The sequence below is a fragment of the Equus quagga genome, chromosome 5 (assembly GCF_021613505.1).
Source record: "Equus quagga isolate Etosha38 chromosome 5, UCLA_HA_Equagga_1.0, whole genome shotgun sequence".
Lineage (NCBI taxonomy): Eukaryota > Metazoa > Chordata > Mammalia > Perissodactyla > Equidae > Equus > Equus quagga.
In genome coordinates this window covers 107,900,209-107,919,914 of record NC_060271.1, presented here as the reverse complement: position 1 = coordinate 107,919,914, position 19,706 = coordinate 107,900,209, and the positions used below count along the sequence as shown (strand labels likewise).

Genomic DNA, 19,706 nt, shown 5'->3' with positions numbered 1-19,706 from the left:
ATTTATTTTCTCTCCCCTGCCACCCCCACCCAACTAGACATTGTCCAAGAGCTCAGGGCCTGGGCTTCTTGTTCATTGTTACATGTATGTCCAGGGCCTAGAAGAGTGGCTGCCACCTCCTAGGTGCTCACTTAACACTTATAGCATTGAATTAAAATTGCCCTGAGTGGCAGGTTCCAGCTACAGCTTCAGCTGCTGTCATCCATCCCAAAGGCTGGTGTTCTGCTTTCCTGTTCTGCCCTGAGAACCTGGTACCAGCCTTTTCCCTCAGGCTGCAAGGACTCAACACAGGCCACGACAGTGGTTCACACATCTGGGTTTGACTTGCTTCGTTCAGTGTTTCTACATCTGCCAGTAGCTGCCGTGCCATCTGCCAACCTCAATTCAGTTTCATTTAAACTCATTGGCACCAATTCCTCTTTAAAAATATTTTTCCAATCTATTTTATGACGAATTTTAACACATTTATAGATCCGTGTAATGATAGCCACAACCAGAAAACCCCAAAAAACTCCATCATGCTTTGGAGTAGCGCATCCCTTCACCCCTAACCCTTGGCAACCAACGATCTGCTCTCCATCACTGTCTTTTTGAGACTGTCATGTAGCTAGATTCAGACAGTACATAACTGGTTGAGGCTGGCTTCTTTTACCTAACATTATTCCCTTGAGATTCATTCCAGTTGTTACATGGACCAATAGTTCATTCCTTTTATTGCTGAGTGTCATTCCACTGTATGGATGTACCATGGTTTGTTTAGCCAATCACCGCTGAAGGACACTTACGTTGTTTCCAGGTTTTGATGATTATGAATAGAGCTTTTATAAATATTCATGTAAAGCTCTTATGTGAATGAGTTTTCATTTCTCTAGCATAAATATCTAGGAGCAGGATGGCTGGGTCACTCTGTACCATTTTGCACTCCCCCCCCATTACCGCCAGCAATATTTGAAAGTTCCAGTAGCTTCATGTTCTTTCCAGCACTTGGTATTGTCAGGTCTGTTTTTTTTAAACTTAGCCACTAGAGTAGGTTTGTAGTGGTATCTCACTGTGGTGCATTTTTTAATGAAAAACAATGACATAGATTTGAAACTAGACTTCATCACAGAAAGCAATGGTAAGTAGTTTTTATGTAAGTACACATGTATATAAGTACACACAATCACATACATAGGTACACACTAAGTCATAATGCAAAATGTATTTCATGTTGTGGGTTAGGTAAAAAATGTTTGAAAGCCACTGCTGATACCAAGGGATGGAGACCCTAGAATTGGCATTTCTGCTTGCTTCAGAGTAAGTGAGAGGAAACCAAGAAACCTTAAATAAGCTCAACACTACAGCAAGGAGAAGACTCTGAAATCAGACTTCAGGGTACTAACTGAAAACTGAATTGGGGAAAGGCAAGATATCATGATGGCTGAGAAGCAGGCTGAACAGAGTCTCCTTTGCTCACTCTTACCTCTTCACGTATGCAAAACATCATTCAGTAACGAAGTCATTGGGACCCAGTCCCTGCTCCAATGAATGTACCATCTAATAGAGGAGTGTGATAGCAGCACAAATACAACTACAGGAAGTGTCGAAAATGAGTGCAGTTGTCTCTTTTTTTTCCTAGTTCAAACGTCTATTTAATGCATTGACCCTCCCAAGAAGGCATATTTCATTTAAAAATATGAGGTCATGCCATGTGCTGGTGGGGAGGTAGGTATAGGGAACCCTCACGCACGGCTTCTGGGAGTACGGGCTGGTCTGGCATTCTGGAGAACACGTCTACAGTACTTACATTACAGGGACAAAGACTTGCTGATTTAACAATTCTAATCATGGGTATGGTGTGTATTGCAGATTTTTCCTAGGTCCACAGGGGAACATGGACAAGGATGTTGCTTGCAGCATTCTCTGGGGACACGTGAAGTTGGAGGCCATCTGGGTGCCCATTCCCAAGAGACTAAGTGGAGAAAATGTGGTGGATGAATACAATGGACTACTAGGCACCAGTTAGAAGCCACGGGATTAGACAGGGACTTTAAAATATTGTGCTAAGATTAAGCAACGGGATGAAATATGCACAGCATTTACACAAATGAAAAACACATGTATACAAAACAATAATACAAATTTTGCTGGAACACATACTAACAAAAAGTACACATTAAACACCGTTGAGAGGGCCAGAAACAATTGAGAGGGAGAGAAACACAAGTAAGTGAATAGAGTAAAAACTGAATTAAAAATTTTAAAAAGAGGCCGGAAGATTTTGTAGGCTTGTGGAGTGACTCTTAGCCCTGGCCTGAAGGGATCCCAGGGGCTGTCAGGTTTTTGCTGTAATCTTGTGTTGTTTATTTAGCATACTATTTATGTAGTTTACTCATTTAGCCTCTCTGTCACCTAACGGGACCTTGAGTGCTCCCAAACCAGTTCCAGTAGCTCCAGTGGTGCTCTTTTCAGAGGCGGGCTCCCATCGACATGCCTGTCTCATGCTTGCTTCCCTGCTCTCTCTCTGGCCACTACACTCAGTGTTTGTCCTCCTCAAGGTCTCTGAGAGTGGGAAACGTTCTGACCGGTCACTTGAGCCAATATCCACAGTGGTGCACCCCTATCAGACAGAGTTCTCGAATCAGGCAACTTCACAAGCAACTGGTCCAACCTCTAGATCGCTGTTGGCTCAGGCAAGGATCCCTGGCCCAAACTGATGATAGGACAAAAGTGTTAGGATTATAAGACAAAGCATGATTTTCTGTGTGTGTGTGTGTGTGTGTGTAAAGAAAGGCTTGTGGATGCTTTTCTCAGAAGAGAGGAGTGTTGTGAGCCTTACTGGCACTTCACAATGTCAGTTACTCCCTGAGCATAGCGTGGAATGTGCACTAGACAAAGGAAGTATATTGCTTGTGAAACGCCAAGGATCAGAAAGAGTGAAAAACACGCAGACTAGACTGTATACCCAAACACGGGCAGTCGGCGGAGTGACAAGCTATAGTACGAAGACAACGGGCTTTGGAATCAGTTCATCTCTAGGGAAAATCCAGACACTGCCACTTTTAAATGTTTAATTTTGGCACGTTACATTACTGCCCCCCTCATAGCTTTGTTAGGAGATAATGCGTTCAAGTGCCTAGCATGGTGATCCAAACATGGTAAGTGCTGAGCATATTTTAGTTCCATTTCTTCCCCTTATGCCTGACACCTGTTGAGAAGCGTTAATGAAGCCCACACACCTGTGGGTAAGTGAATAAAGGAGCTCCAAGCATAAACTGTTGTTTACCTATTGCTTGCCCATAGTGGTTTAAACTGGACTATTTTCCTCCAATCTTGCCCATTAAAATAATTGCTTCTGAATGTATTCGAATACATTAATTTCTTTTCTCTTCTCTGAGAATTATAGCTAATAGGTCAGAACTGGAGAGCAGGCGGACCCAGTGGCCAAGTGGTTAAGTCTGAGCACTCCACTTCAGTGGCCCAGGGTTCGAGGGTTTGGATCCCGGGTGCAGATATACACACTGCTCATCAAGCCATGCTGTGGTGGCATCCCATGTAGAAGAACTAGAAAGACTAACAACTAGACATACGACTATGTATTGGGGCTTCGGGGAGAAAAAAAAAAGGAAGATTGGCAACAGATGTCAGCTCAGGGCCAATCTTTCTCTCCAAAAAACATTAAAAAAAACAAAACTGGAGAGCATAGAGTATGTGAGTCACTGAGCCAAAATAAGGGAGAGTTAACAGCCAAAACTTCTGTAGCACTTGTGAAGAAAAATTGACTGGCTTCGAGATTACAGAAACAACCTCTATGAGTTTGCAACAACCACACCCATCTTATGTTCAAAGTTGCATTCATTAGCCATCCTGCACTCCAGTCTTATATTCTTTTTTTTTTTTTTGAGGAAGATTAGCCTTGAGCTAACATCTGCTGCTAATCTTTCTCTTTTTGCTGAGGAAAACTGGCCCTGAGCTAACATCCAGGCCCATCTTCCTCTACTTTATATGTGGGCCCCCTATCACACCACGGCTTGCCATGCGGTGCCATGTCCGCACCTGAGATCCAAACCCGCCAACCCTGGGCCACCGAAGCGGAACGTGGGTACTTAACCGCTGCACCACCAGGCTGGCCCCTCCAGTCTTATATTTTAGTGGATTGATTGGGTAGGATCCAACTCTGCTTGACATTTTTGCAGACACCTGACCCCAATTATGATTTTGTTAAAATATTTTTTCCTGTGAAAATATTTACTTCATTTGTCCTGAACCTTCATGACTATTTCCAAGAGCCTATGTTAGTACCTTTGCAAAACACCCTTCTCTTAAACCAGTTCAGAGCCATACCTTTCGGCTGCTAAAGTGATGTTCTTAAGCCAAAGTATCAATAACATTGTGTGCAATTTTCCTTCATGATTTCTTTTCTTGTTTTCACAGTAATGTGAGTTCTGGAAGAAGTAAGGGCCCTTGCCACTGCATGGCCCTGCTGTCTGTGGGTGGGTTGGGGGGGACGGCGGGGGCAGCGGAAGCCTGGAGAGGCAACAGCAGGGGCCCTGTGGAGTCATCTTTTACCAGGTAAAAAGGTCAGCAGAAAAATATTTCCACATAGGATATTTCAGAACACTCTCATATATTCTATTTTATTGGACATTAATTGCACTTATTAATTAAGGCACATGTACCTTTAAAAAATGAATGAATGAATGTGTATTCACCAGATGAAAAACAAAGGCTTTCATGTCAAAAAAAGAAAAAAATGAATGAATGCAATACTCAAGGAAAGGATTGGTATGTTGCTGAGGGGAAGAAAATATGTCTTGCATTTTTTGGGTGAAGCAGAAATATAAGTTCAGAGTCTTAAAGTCTCGATCGATTCAATTTTTCACAATTACAAATTAAAAGAAAATTACAAATCAATTCCCACTTTGTTAGATTGTTTGCCACTGAAATTTAACTTCCATGTTGGTTCTTATAAATTCAAAAATACAGAGATCAGAAATTTGGTAGGAAACTGGATACTGAAAGGTTATTGAAAAAACAAAACAATAAAGCAAGCTACCTAAAATCCTAAAATGTACAATGCCCAAATAAAATGTTTACCATGCAACATTTTAATTTAAGCACTTATAAATAGTAGTTGAAATGAACTGATGCATTAGACTATATTTGCTACAACAAAAAGTAAAACTTCATAATAAGATTATGAAAGTGATTTTTATTATTTTGGTAATGGTGTCCTTTTATTATAGGTGATTAGAGATACAGAATGTTTTTAATCTGGTATAACAAATAGTAAAAGCTACATATTAATGCTGTGTCCTCAAAATCTATTTCAGTTACAACTATGTATTATAGTTGCTCTGTACATATTAAAAGCATGCATGATAAAATATAAAAATAAGAAAAGGTTAAATAAGAAGTTATCCTTGAATTACAAACATCTACTAAAGTGTATCTTCTTATCACACAGTTGTGTCATAGCTAAAAATATACAAATTAATATATAGTGCTATGCAACTATTTGATCTAATATAGATCTATTATGAGAATATTAAGGCTGTAATAACATTTCACAGGTAAAGGCTAAGTTCTGAGACATGAAAGCTTTTTGATAAGCCACAAAACAAACCTGAGAAATCTTTTTGTTTTGGAAAAAAGCAATTTTCTTACAAAGTCAAGCTTTAATATGTAAGTGAAGCATTTCATAAACAATATACCTTAGCTATTGCAGTAACGTAGAATAGATGTTCTGACTTTAAGGGTAACCTCAAATACATTCTTTCTCTGGTAGAAGTAAAATGAGGTTTTCTGATTAAGCCAGTAATCTGATTACTGTAGCCCCCAAATTCGGTTATTTTTGTTTGCTTTGATTTTGCTTTCCTTCCTTTAATTAGGTTATAAACGTATGAAATAAGCCACGTAAGCTCCAAGCGCCTAGCTTACTCTCGCCTCTGTGAGCACAGCTTTCTCCCACAGCTGAAAGTGCCGGATGAACTGAGCCTACACAGCCCGACACAGATTATAGCACATCTGGTCCTGGTTGATTTAATGAGGCATCCAGATTGGGACATGATTGCTTTTACTGCTGCACAGCTCTGAAGCAGAGTAAGCGGGCTACGGCAGCCCAAAGTCATGGTTTCCACGCTGCTGGGGGCAGGGCAATACAGGTGCCAAAAACATTTAAATGTATTGGGTAAGCGTGATTTCTATAGTCGACTTTAGTGCCTTAAAAATACTGGCACAAACAGTTTTTCATCTTCAGGAGGTACAGGTATGAGATTTTATTAACTAAAATTACGTCAAAATGTTATTAATAAAAAGTCCCAAATTACAAAATAGATCTCTATGTTGTAGATTAAAAAAAAGTCTATTTGGGATTTGACATTGTCACATGAAACATCATTTTTCTAACTGTTCATGCTTCAAATTTTGTGCTTCAAATGAATTAATTTGGAATGAGTGGGGAGATATTTACCCATCTTTCTTCCTTTTCATTTTTTCACTCTTTTCTGTTACCACCCCCACACAACCGTCATACACTCCTTCCTTTGTAACTTTGATAAAAAGATCCCAAAAAGCTTCATAAAATGTAACAAGGAGTCAGCTTTTAGGACACCGTACAGCTTCTTTGGGTTGTTTACACACAATGAAAGTACAAACTTTAAACTTCACTTTGTTCTTTCGTAATCTTCCATTGCTTTTTTAAAGGTTTTCAGGTGATTTACATAAACTGAATGTATACATTTTGTTCAAGCTTTATGTTTGTAGGTTACCAAAGTGACTGCTCACTCCGCTGGCCATCTCAAATAGCACAACGGGTCTGATCAGCTCCAGTGGAACACAATGCCATCTTCAAAACAGCCGCCCAAGACTGTCTTCTAACTCTGACTTCCCAAAACACAGACATTCATGCTACTTTAAAAAAATCACTTCAAAGAGAAACTAGGTCAGTTATAATGGGAATTTCCCCCCTTGTTGCCTAATAAAGAGAACATCCAGATAATTAATTGCATTTTTCACTCTCAGGTTAAATTTCTCTGCCTTCCATAGGATAACGGCCAGATTTCCTCTAACTTCAGTCAGAACGCAATAATCAAAATGGCTTTAAAATTAAAATTTAAGCATGGCAAGAGTTTGGAATTTTAATATATTAACTAGAACAATGTCAAAAAGAGATTCTATATTATGAATATCATTTTAACAAATGTAAAGTAATAAGGAAGATATCTCATAGATCCAATTTTGAGATTTTTTTCAGTTCTCATTCAAGCTCTGGACGAGAGAGGAGACTCTGCTTCAACTTGGTTTCCATGATGTCAAAAAACAGGGAGTTGATTTAATCAAGCTTGTTTCATGTATTTGAGCCAAAACTGGTTGAATTGGTTGTACTTTTAGATTTGCTATGACATTATGAAAGACATACATTATTCATCCTCTCCTTGACCCAAATAATTAATACTATTTAACAATAAAGTAGCTAATACATATTGCTTCTGAGTAAATATATGTGTATACATATTGAATACTATTTGTTGACTTTTATTTTAACCTATGAGACTTACTGAAATCAGTGCATTATAATCACATCGTTTAAAGCTCAGCTGGACTGGTAAATCCTTTTTTTTTCCCTCATAACTGAAATTCTGTACTTTGGCAACTAAGATAGATATGACTTCAGCTTGGAATTTTTTATAATCTAACAACTTATACTTTAAAATTCTTGATAAATCACTGAAACCCACTATAATCACTACATTAACTACTATTAATTTCTATTTGAGCAAATGATTTTATAACTCATCCAAAGATGTGAGAGAAAGCACATCAGCAGGCAAAACGATAAATCCACCCACAGATACTAGAGCCTAACTAAGCGATTTTACTGGAAAGGTGAGAAGGGAATTTCTGGTCTTCACCTTTTCCCTTATCACCCTCAATCATATGTCTTACACTGAAATTACCTGCCTTTTCAGATTCAACAATATATTCGGAACATTTGCTTAATACAGTTTTCTATGGAGATTTCAGCACACGGAACATCAATCTGGGATCCCACCCACGAAAGCACAATTCCTGAAATACCTCTTCATTAGGTAGTTTTATGCATGTGCACATGTGTGTTTTAATTCCAAAGAATGCTCCCTCAAGAAATTATTATTACCAGCATTTCATATATGTATAAAAATTCTTTGGGCGCTTTACTCTTTGACTCCAAAAATCCTCCCGGAGCCCCTGCATAGGCATGTCGTCTACAGTTGGTTTATGCTTACATTAGAGGCTAACTGAGAAAGTGGCACAGAGGAGCTAGAAAATTTTACTCCCCATCCCTCAAAAGTTGAGTAGTTCTAAAATTTCAGCTTGCTTCTGGCTTCTCACTGGCTGTCTTCCTCGGCTTGTAACTTTTGGACAGCACTATCAAGGAGCTCCATGGACTCCCTGAGGGTGACATTGATTTTAAATGACTTGGGTTTAATGGTCAGGCCATAATGAAAATCCATTTTCGAGAGCTCGTCTGGATTGGCCTTGATATTGCACTCGTGAGCCAGGATGGAGATGAAGAGAAACAGCTGCATCTTGGAAAGCTCCTCCCCGATGCACCGCCGTTTGCCCACTGAAAAAATCATCACGCTGCTGGCCAGGTCCCTGTTGATGGAGCCGTCCTTGTCCAAGAAGCGGGCTGGATCGAAGTCTTCGGGGTTAGGCCACTTCACTGGGTCATGATTCACAGACCACTGATTAACAAAAACCACCGTGTCCTTGGGAATGTGGTAGCCCAAGACAGAGGCATTGGCAGTGGTGGCGTGAGGAATGGTGACAGGCACAAAGCTGGAGAAGCGCATGGCTTCGTAGAGAAAGGCCATGACATAGGGCAGCTTGGGCTGGTCATCCAGGCAGGGGAGACGGTCCCTACCCACGACCTGATCCAATTCTGCCTGGACCCGAGCCTGCACTTCAGGATACCTGTTTGATTTTTAATACAGAGGGAGAAAATAAGTGAGGAAAACTAATTCTCCTTTCATCCAGAAAGCACATTACAATTTAATTCCACTTTCTTTATCTGAATCAGTGACTGAATTAACATATCAGGGCAAAAAAACCATCCAGAGCAGTTTCCCAGTTTCTCACTAAATTACAGGATGGATGAATTAATAGTTAAATTTCCCATAATAAGCCTCACATGGCTAATGCTTTCTTTCCTAAGTCAAAAAGAATCGAAATTTTCAGTCTGGAAAAGCACGATAATAAACGAGGCCGACTTCTCCGTTAGGGACAGCAGGCACAGTGCCTGGGACCCACAACACTTTTCAGGGGCCCATGAAAATATTTCCATTTCTTTTGAAATCAGAAGGAAAAAATGATCTTTTAGGTCAAGGAAATGTTTTAATATATAATTTTAATGTATTTATCTTTATACCAATGTAGTCATAAAATATAAATTTGAAAATATTTTAAGGAACAAGAGAGTCCACCAAGGCAAAAGCACCCTGGGTCGGCAAAAGTTAAAATGCAGCCCTGAAAGTGGATCCTTTTCACCCTCATCTCCCTAGACGATTCCAGCAGACATACTGTTCTCATTTTATACAGAGATAATTGGTCCTGATAGATAAAGCTACATATCTTCTAAATTTAAGCAAATTCCCAATGTTCCTGAGATTATGGCACAAATTATAATACTTATTTGGTGTTGGTGATATACACTATGTAGTGCAATCCTTTTGGGAAACAAAACCTTAGTACGAAGCAAGATCCCTAAGGGTAACCTCTCCCCACTCTTTTTAAACCCATGCCTAGAAATGTATTTTCAGGAAATAACAGGTAGAAAAATATCTAACCACAACAACAGCTGAAAATGTTAAAAAAATGCAATCGTAAAGCTCAAGAAATAATTATATATAGCAATATGTTATTATGGCAAAATATGTAGCTATCAAAAATCACTCAAAGTTTAAAAATGGGAAAATGTCCATTATGATAAGTGGAAATGTCAGAAGTGGAAAAAATGTAAATAATTATTGCAACTCTGAAAAAAATGTAAGCACGTATGCGATGAAAGTGTGGGTGATTTATAAATTGCTTCATTATCACCGTATCTCAGGGGTCTGCAAAGTTTTGCATAAAGGGCCAGATAGTAAATATTTTAGGCTTTGTAGACCAAACTCAACCCTCTCTGTCGCAACTATTCAACTCTGCCTTGTGCTGTGGTATGAAACCAGCCACAGACAATGAACCGGCATGGTTCTATTTCGATAAAACTTGTATACAAAAATAGGTAGTATAATTTGCCAACTCGTCATGGTGTCTTTTCACTAAAAAGAAGAAAAACGTAATTATCAGCCATGTTGAGTCGAAAGTGATCCCAAAATTGTTTTATTTTCTTTTACTGCCCGATTCAGTTTCTAATGAAAAAGAACGAAAGCCTGTTTCAAAAGATAACATGCTTATCTGGGGATGCAAAGGACCTATTGATTCCGTTTTGGGAAGTCTTCCTGCCCTATTACTGACGTCTCTTTATTCCATATCTGCCCCTCCCTCATTCGTGTGTCTATCCTCTTAACACGGAAAAGCGATTTTAAATATACGAAAAAATTTATTTGTGAAAGTAGCTGTGCAGTATCTAAGGAAATACAGATTGCAGTGGATTCTAGTAAGAAAAGAAGCTATCTTTGCCTTCCAATTTCTGGGGCGCCATTAAATTCAGCATGTGCCCCTTACTTGTGCGCCAAGAAATGACGCAACCAGGATTTCTGGCCTCCCAAGGCAATCAGGATTTGCCTTGAGCAAGACATTGGCCCCTGGCGTATGGTTGCCAGATAAAATACAGGCCACCCAGTTAAACCTAAACTTCAGATGAAAAATGGCTAACCTTTTAGTATAAGTACGTACTGCATAAAATTTATTTTTTACTTGCTAAATCTGGCAACACTCGAGACCGGGAACCTGCTTGATTCCTGCACAGAGCTTCGCAGAGGTCCGCGATCTTAATCAAGGTGGGCACTAGGGACCAGCTAACCAACCGAGCCAGGCCCAGGGGCCAGAGAGGTCCGCGGCGCCTCCCGGATACCCTGTTTGCCTTTCTAGATGCTGCTCTGCCCTCGGTAAAAGTGATTGCTTCCCTGCTTTTTTACCCTAACACTTGTCTGACTCCTAGTGCGGCCGTTTCATAAATCTAGCACAACCCGCTGGTTTCTGGCTGCTTTCCTAAAGCTTCCTCGCCGCTTAGTTGTCCGCTGGGCCAGACCCTCTGGCCTCCGGGCCGGCCTCCGCGCGCTGCCTTTGCCAGGGAACAAAGCCCGGGCGCACCGCAGGCTTTTAGCGCCAGGGCTGGGCGGCCTCCCATGCGCGCCGAGCCGATTAGGCTGCTGTGTTTCTTTAACATATTTACTGCGTTACCCTTTCTTTCAGGACCCTTCCAATTTTGCTTCGGCTGTGCCAGGGAGGAAGAGATGAGGGCCAATGTGCCGGCACCTAAAAAATCTTGTTTTTCCAAGAGCTTTCTCAGAAATTTGTCCCCACTCGGAGAGGCAGCGACAAGATCAGAGATGCGGACCGGTAGGGGCACCGCTGGGTGGATGTGCGTGAGCACAGTGCCTTCCTGAGGTGCGCTTTCGGGACGCGATCTCAGATTTGAGAGGTGGGGACCTGGGGCGAAACCCAAAACCCAACCTTAGGTAGCTGGTTGCGACCTAAGCATATTCTAGTCCCACTCCGCCTTTCACAGAAGAGGAAAGGAAGGCCCGACCCCCGCCTCCTGGAAGCGTTACCTGGTGAAAAGGATGAGCAGCCACTGCAGCGCAGTGGAGAGAGTGTCCTGGCTGGCGCCGAAGATGTCGGTGACAGTGCTGGGTACGTACTCCATGTCCAGCCGCGCGCCGCCGTCGCCCGAGCCCTCAGCCGCCTCCTTTCCAGCGGAGAGGATGAAGGCGTCCATCATGTCTCGGGGGGCGGCCCCCGGCCGAAGGCTTTCACGGTGGCTCAGGAACTTGTTGAGGACGAAGTTGCTGAAGTTGCGGTTGAGCTGCTCGAATTCGCGGAAGGCAGTGCGCACCGGGTTTGGGAAGAGCTGCAGCCAGGGCAGCACGTCCACGAGGCTGCCCGCGCCCACCGTGCGCCCGAACTTCTCGTTGTGGCTGAGCAGCTCGAGGAACTCGGCGTCGTCGTGGTTGTAGCGGCAGCCGAAGCACACGGCGCTCATAACGTTGGCCACGGCCACCACGGTCAGCGGCACCGGGTCGAGGAAGGCGCCGCCGGCGCTGCCGCGCACCAGCAGCGCCACCAACTCGCGCGCCTCGCCTAGCACGTGGCCCTCGAGGACGCGGCGGCTGCGCGGCTGGCGCGTGGAGAAGGCTCGCATCGTGCTGTGCGCTGCGCGCCGATGCACCTTCCAGTGCTCAGAGTACTGGCTGAAAGCCAGGCTGTGGCCGCCGGACACCACGCGGAAAGAGGCGAAGGGCGGCCGGTCGGCGAAGGCAGCGCCCTGCTGCACCAGGGCCTGGCGGATGGCGCGCTCGCCGTTCAGCACCACCACTGGGCAGCTGCCCAGGCGGATCTGGAAGACGTCGCCGTAGCGTCGCGCCAGGCGCGCGAATGCGAGGTGCGGCGCAGGGCCCATAGCCGCCGCATTTCCGATCAGCGGCCACGCAAAGGGGCCGGGGGGCGCGCACCCTGGCTGTCGCCGCCGCTGCCTCAGCAGCCACTGGCCCACGTGCACGGCGGCTAGCGCCGAGAGGAACAGCAGGAGCGTGGTCTGCTGGGTGGACAGCGAGATCGGCAGTAGAGGATCGTCCAGGCTGAGGCTAGTGGCCATGCTGGAGAGAGAGGGGCGAAGGAGTGACACTCAGGTGTGCAGAGAAAGGACCAGGCTCCACGCCCTTACCCCAGCCTCGGACTACCATGAGCTTTGGGGTACGGAGAAGGTAGTGCGTAAGTCAGGTCAGGGCTGGCTCACTGGAGAAGCAGCTGAACACACCCTTTTCCATCCCAAACCCACTCCCCAAAGGAAAAAGGAAGGGACCCAGCCTCCCCGTCCCCACCAGTCGCGTAACGGTTCCTGCAATTCGGGGACAACACGGTGGGCAGAGAAGCGGTGGCGCTCAGTTCTCTCTAAGTGCTTATCACCTCTGCCCCTGCACCACATTCCACCCCCGATCTTTGAGAACCTATCACAAGAGGTGGCTCCGCGGACAGACTGACCTGCGAGGAGGCGCGGTTTCCAGCGGCGCGGGACGGCGGGCTCCAAGAAGGGGCTGGGGCTTTGTGGAGGGCAAGACCTCAACCTGTGTGTCTCCAGGCAGTCGGAGGCCGGCCCTGGACACCTGCTGCAAGCGCTGGGAGCTTTAGCACCCACTCTGGAGTCTCTAGGCGTCGTCAGAGCCAGGGGCGCTGGAATGGAATGGGGACGGAGAAAGGTGCCTCCTTTGGCTAGCCCCGCTACACCTGGGGCCTCGGCAAAGTCGGGCTTTTCTCACAGCGTGGGGATTGAGATTGGGGGGTCGATGAGTGGAGTCAGTTTCCAGCTCTCACGCCCCCCGTGTGGCTCTGACAGCTGGCATCGCAGAGGCGTGGCCGGTTTGGACAGTCACTCCAGAGAGTCAAAACGCGCCATCCCGTTTTTAAGGTCTGTGTAGAGGGAGGAGGCAGCGGGACCTGGCAGGGCGGGGCTAGTGGGGGGCGGGGCGCGGCGACAGTCCACGCCGCTCGGACCCCCACCCGGCTTGCGGCGCCCGGGTTGTCACGCGAGGCGGCCCTGGCGTGCCCAGAGGGCCTCGGCCAAGGAGCTGGCGGCTTTACCAGACGCGGCAGCGTGAGCTTTTCGTTTGCCCAAAAACCGTTCTTTATCATAGTCACCTCCAATCGAGGCCGCGCCGTTTCCCCAGAAGCGCGCTCGGGACTGAACCTGCCCATCCCGCGGCGCCCTCCGTGGGAGCGCGCCCCGTTCCCCGAGCCTCCCTTCCGTCTCGGTGCCTCTAGCTTCGTTCCCCAAGAGAAAACCGCTCGCGATCCTTGTGCGCCCGAGCCAGGAAAGGAAACCTGTCAGTTTGGAAACCAGAGAAGTTCGCTTTGCCCTGGCGATTTGCCTTACAGCCTCCCTATTGTACTTTATTTTATTATTTTATCTTAACGTTCGTGCAAACAAATCGGCCACTCAGATGACGCCCTTTGGCGAGCCAAGTTCTGCCACCTCGCGGAGCAAGATCAAGAATCCCTGAGAGCCGCCGCTCCCCCGCCCCGGGGCCCCGACCGTCCTTGGCACACAAAGGCCCTCACTGGCGGGGCGCAGCTGGCCCCGAGGTTTCCCGCGTAGAAACTCCTCCAGGTGACACCGCCCACTGGAGGGCGCCGGGCCGCGCTGGCCGAGTCCGAGGCCCTTGGCGCGAGGCCCTGAGCCGAGCTGGGGCGAACACTGGGGAGCGGAGGGGAGGGAGCGCGCCCTGAAGCATCCTGGGGGGAAGGAGGCGGGGAGGAGGAGGAGGAGGCAAATCTCCGCGCGCCGGCGAACTTTGTCGGGTTGAAAAGTTTCCTCTTGTCGCCTCCCCCTTGCGTGCGGAGCTGTGCCTTGCGTGCGCGGCTTCTGGAAAGTCGGCTCCAGTCATATCCCTTGGCGCTTCTCACGGCACCTGACACGCCGAGGCGGCGGCGGGGGCGGCGGCCAAGGGCTGGGTGCGGGCCGCCACCACCCTCCGCGGCGCACGCACGGCCGCGCCCCCAGGGCCAGCGAGGCCGCCGCCCGGGCCGCCACCGAAGGCGCTCGAGATGGGGACGCTTCCTTCCAAGGGGGAGCCGAAGGCGCCCGGGCCGGGCCAACAGTAGTCTCCCCGGCTGGCTTCGCCCTTCCCTACTGGCTGGTACAGGGTATTTTCAAGAGCCTGGAGAGAAAAAGCCTTCTCCGCAAGACTGGTGAAAGGGCAAGCCCAGGGGAAGGGTGAGCTGTATGGTAGTTAAGCAGGTGGGAATTGTACCTCCGGGCCTCCTCCGGGGTCATCAAGGGTAAATATAAAAGTTGCACGTTTACCATGTGACAACCCTGTGCTTTGAGCTTTACCCGCCCTGTGAATCTCTGTTTTTTCCCTGTTTATAGATGAAGAAACGGGTTCAGAGAGGTTATGTGACTTACCCAGGATCACACACACTATAATACAATTACAATCATACAATAGAATCTTAAATGATTCTTCTTTCAAGGAAATGATTGAGATGCTTGCATGGACAAAGCGGGGTAGTTTTCTACCCTCCCCATCTTCCCTCTTACCAGCCATCGAGAAGTAAAGCTAGGATTTGAACCCACGAAGTCCCACTCCAGATCTATCCTACAAATTTACGCAAAAAGAAATCCCCAGATAATAGGCACAAATGCCTTCTTTCCTGCTTGCCTTTTTTTAAAAATGGAAGAATTTTTTAAAATAGTTTTTGTTTATAGAATTAAGGATTCTGAGGATCGCAAAGAATAAATAGCATGCCCACCTTTTGCAATTAAATTGGTTTTGAATGAAGGAGGGCCTGTGGACTGTGCCTCATAGCTGACCTTGGAATAACCGGTTTGATTTTAAAGAAAAATAAAGGGGCGTCTGAAAAGAGTCTGACTTCCTGAGGGATGGAAACCAACAATGAAATATCTGACCTGATAAAAAAAATGTGTTGTTGTACAAGTCTCCATTCAGTAGCTTTTGAGAGGTTCTCTGGAAATGATTTCACAAACTGTGATGGAGTACTCAGATCCAGGATGAAGTTAGTTTTTGAGCGCCTGGGTGGATAAGCATTGGCTTCCCAGCACTGTATTGGCTTACATATCTTTTGAAATGAGTTTCATAACAGCCTTACGTTGTCCAGCTTTAGCAAGACCCTTGCCTAATAGTTCAAGACTGTGCATGCATCAGTCTCTCACTAGACTTCAATTTAGCAGTATCTCTACCAGCATCAGAGTGGATGGAGGTTGCCTTGAAACCAAGTAAATTCCTACCTTAAAAAGTACAAAACAAGACTGTTCCTAAGACCTCCTGTTTAGTTCCTGAATAATGCTATATAGTTTTTAAGTAAACTAAATGCGTGCCTTTCTGCCATAGCAAATAGTTCAAGCATATCTTTCAAGCTGTGTGCCTTGGGCTCAGCTCCTGTTCTAGAACATGCCTTAAACAAGCTGAGGAACCAGTTGGGCAAATGCTGTCAGAAAAATAGGCCCTTATCCATCATGGCAGACCAAAATGACTTGCTGTGGTAACATCGTCTTCAGAATCTGCAGGCCTCAGGTGCTCCCAGGCTTTGTGGTGTAGATAGATCTCTGTTGAAGGGTGCGTCTGGTACTTGATGAAGACATAGTGTAAATCTGCAGCAGCCTGTGGGTACCCCTGATCCAGCTCAAGGTGGGGCCCTCCCTCTGGGGAGAATCCACACTAGGCTCTTTCAATATCACAACTTCTCCATCAAAGCCAGTATCTAAGGCCCAGGATCTCCTTTCAGTCAGTGGCGCGGAATATGGGGTTTTTCCCCAATCACCCAACCGAATCTCAAACTCGAACTGTTTGGTGCAAATAACTTTTCAAAAGAACAGCTAAGCTAGAGAAAGAGTTTAAAGTAGAGGTTTAAAATATCTTGTCTTGTATCGATTCCAAAGAACAGAAATCCAGCTTCAGCTTGTTTAAGCAGGACAGGAATGCGCTAGCTCATGTACAGGGAAAGGTAACTGTGGCACCTTTCAGGATGGAAGGACCTAGGGTTGCTCTCCCTGGTCTCTGTTATGCTGGTCTCTGCTTGGGCTTTGTTCTGCAAGCTCCACATGGTGAGAAAGCTGGCTATAGGCAGTCTCAAATTAACCACCCAAGAAAAAGAGACCATCTCCCTTCTAAGGTCATTATACAGGCCCCTGGAAGGACTCTGACATGCCAGCCCAGCATCAGGCCACCCCTGTGGCCAGTGGGCTAGGTCTGTTATCAGAAAAAGAGGGACGGGGGCTGGAGGAATCATGCTAGGAAGCCAAAGATAACAGCTCTGTCAGTCCACATGTATCCCACCCCTGTTTATAGCTCTCTTTCATGTTGGAGGATAACCCCGACCTATGTTTATTAGTTTGAGTCAGCAAAAGAGATAGATACATTGTGCCTGAGCCAAGAAAGCTCGGCCCTATATCATCAAGCTAGAAGTTGGTTTTCTTCATGGGCTTCCTCTCTAGCCTAATTCCTGTGTCTATTTTATGGGCTCTTCCAGGCCCTCCAAACACACATACACACATGCACTGAGAGGAGAGTGGAATAGAAACAGCAATCTGGCAAGTCCTTGATGAGTGGGGTGGGCAGGAATCAGTAATCAGACACATGTTTGTAGGCAGGAGAAAGAGGAATAGGAGACACAGCAAGTATCCACGGTTACTAAGAGCATGGCGGAGAAAGGAACTGTAGGATATTGCACATCATGTGCTGGGAATTGAGAGAATTCTTAGGAGTTAATACCAAAACTGTGCGCCGAACCTCACTTGCTTTTGCTTTCTTCCCTCTGGTAATACACAGGCTGAGAACCACAGAGCTAAAAAATAGATCTATTTCATCTAATCTAAGCAGCTATCATTTGTAGGATGAACCATTATCTTATATACTAATATAAAGGCAGAGGGGCTGCATAATGTGTTTACGCTATTGATTGTAAGACACATTCTGATTGCAGAGCTGTTAAAAAATTTTTTTTAAAGTGTGTTTTAGAGTCAACAAAGCAGTATGCTAGCCAGCAATGAGCCTCTAGATTCTCTACCTTTGTGTTAAGCAGCCGTGGTCCTGAGCTTTCTTGGATGGGGCAGTTGAGGCCTGGAGAACTACATACCAAAGCCATCCCCCCTTCTGTGCATATTATTTGATGTGGACAATTGTGGTTTTCTCAATCTTACGTAAAGTGTGGGTAGAAGCTGCTTTGGAAGAATTTGCTAATTTTATCAACCTAAGTAAATCTCAGAAAAAGACAGTCACCTGCTAAATCGTTGCAGCTTAAGACAACTTTCTTAGCCCTGCCCGCTTCCAACCTGATTGCCCCAAGCTCTTTCCATATAGTCTGGTGTTAGTGAAAGCCACAGAATGACACTGTATTGTTCCAGTGTCCCATTAAAATACTTTCAATCTCTGCACCTTACTCTCAAATGCTTCAAGAAAAAAAGACAGGGAAAGAGAGAGAGAGAAAAGAAAATAATAAATCAAACGTGGTAAAATGTTCATAATTGGAAAATGTGGGTAAATGAGAGTTCTTTGTGATGTTCTTGCAACTTGTCTATTAGTTTGAAATTATATCAAAATTAAAAGTTACTAAAAATAAAAAATAAGTGCATAAGAAATATCTTCCTAACACTATGATCATACATCGTCCTCTCGGATTTTATTGGTAGTCTCTTATATGAAAGGACCATGAAAAGACCCTGGGATTGATGTGTCATTCAGTGGCCTCCATCTGGTCCGTTGCTCCTAGAGTTCGGGGCTGAGGAGTCTGTGCTCAACGGCAGTACTTCTCCTCATCCCGATCTGATAATACCTTTACCTTCTTTGCTCTCCTTGCTTTTTGATTGGTTTAACTGGATCTGTGTCTTTTATTGTAAGCCTCCTTCAATTCCTTCTGAAAATCGAAGGGATGTATGTAAACAATACCCTGCCCTTCGTTTCACCGTGTCCTTGTTTTAAGGAGAGAATCCACTTAAGTCTGAGGTGCTTCATAAGGGCAGCATGGCACAGCTCTCTAGTTGCTTCTTCCTACTTCCTGTAGTTTCCATCCTTCTCTGCCTTTTTTCTTCCCCTCGCTCTTCCTTTCTCCTTCTTTCTTCTCTCCCATTCTCTTTCACTCCCCATTTCCTTGGGTTCATTCTTTTTCTCCCTCATCTGCATTGCCTCAGAGACCCCCATTCTCTTCTCAAGCTGCCCCATCTCTGCTCGCTTCTGTCTCCCTCTCTCTGTACATTTCCCTGCTGACCTTTTGTCTCTCACAGAAGACTAAAGAACAGGGGCAGAGCAGAAAAGAGAAGTGAGAGTGAAGAAGGCAAGAAAAGGAATCAGGAAGGTGAACAACAAAGAAAAGAAAAAGGAGCAAAAAATCCAGCGCTGGGGCTAAAAGAAACTCAATGATCAGTCATTTAGTCCAGTCTCTCAGCCAACACGTGGATCCCTCCTGCTCTATATTTGTGGGGTGAAGCTCTCACTAACCCAGCACAGCAAAGATTCCATAGGAATGGAAGGGACACCAAGGTCTGTGGTTGCTTCTGCACATTTGTTCCCTGGGCTTTGACTACCACCCCATCTGGTTCCTGAGACTCGCCTTTCTAACAGTGGAACTGGGAGCTGCTGTCCTCTACTTTGGTCAACAGAGAAAAACTTTACTTTCCTAATTCTTTGATCAAGCTCAGAAAATCTTTAGGCAGATGAAGAATATTGTTCTTCGTTTCATTTCCTAAAAATAAATATTTACGAGGTTACCAAGAAAATGCATAAAGCAACAAGTAAAGTACAAAAAAAAAAAGACAGAATGTACATTTGCGTTCAGATAAAGCACAACATCCAGCCATGGGAAGGACTGGAAGGACTGGTAGACCTTCCAGATTTAGGATGGATTCCTGGCTGAGGATTTGGATTCCAGTCTTCTTTTTCTCCATTAACCTTTATGTTTTTAGGGTTAAATCTGTATTCCCTCACAGGTTTCCTTCTCTTTCCACAAAGGGACAAAAATTGAGGTCAAAACCTATGGTCACATCCAGGGCTTGAGAACGTAATTGGTAG

The 19,706-nt window shown here is 45.2% G+C and overlaps 1 protein-coding gene across 1 annotated transcript; it reads right to left on the bottom strand.

Moving 5' to 3' along the window:
• Nucleotides 1-5,171: 5,171 nt before the first annotated feature.
• LOC124239756 (cytochrome P450 1B1) lies at nt 5,172-14,634 on the bottom strand. Its single transcript, XM_046662014.1, has 3 exons — nt 13,168-14,634; nt 11,739-12,782; nt 5,172-8,937 (listed from the first exon to the last, which is right to left on the bottom strand). The coding sequence occupies exons 2-3, from the start codon at nt 12,779-12,781 to the stop codon at nt 8,349-8,351; spliced, it is 1,632 nt and encodes a 543-aa protein (XP_046517970.1). The 5' UTR covers nt 12,782; nt 13,168-14,634; the 3' UTR covers nt 5,172-8,348.
• Nucleotides 14,635-19,706: the final 5,072 nt, after the last annotated feature.

Bases quoted from the DNA above. Each gene is read 5' to 3' on its own strand.
- LOC124239756 (XM_046662014.1), bottom strand. From the start codon at position 12,781: ATGGCCACTAGCCTCAGCCTGGACGATCCTCTACTGCCGATCTCGCTG. The intron at 8,938-11,738 runs GTAACGCTTCCA...AAAATCAAACAG, and splicing joins CTGCTCATCCTTTTCACCAG to GTATCCTGAAGTGCAGGCTC.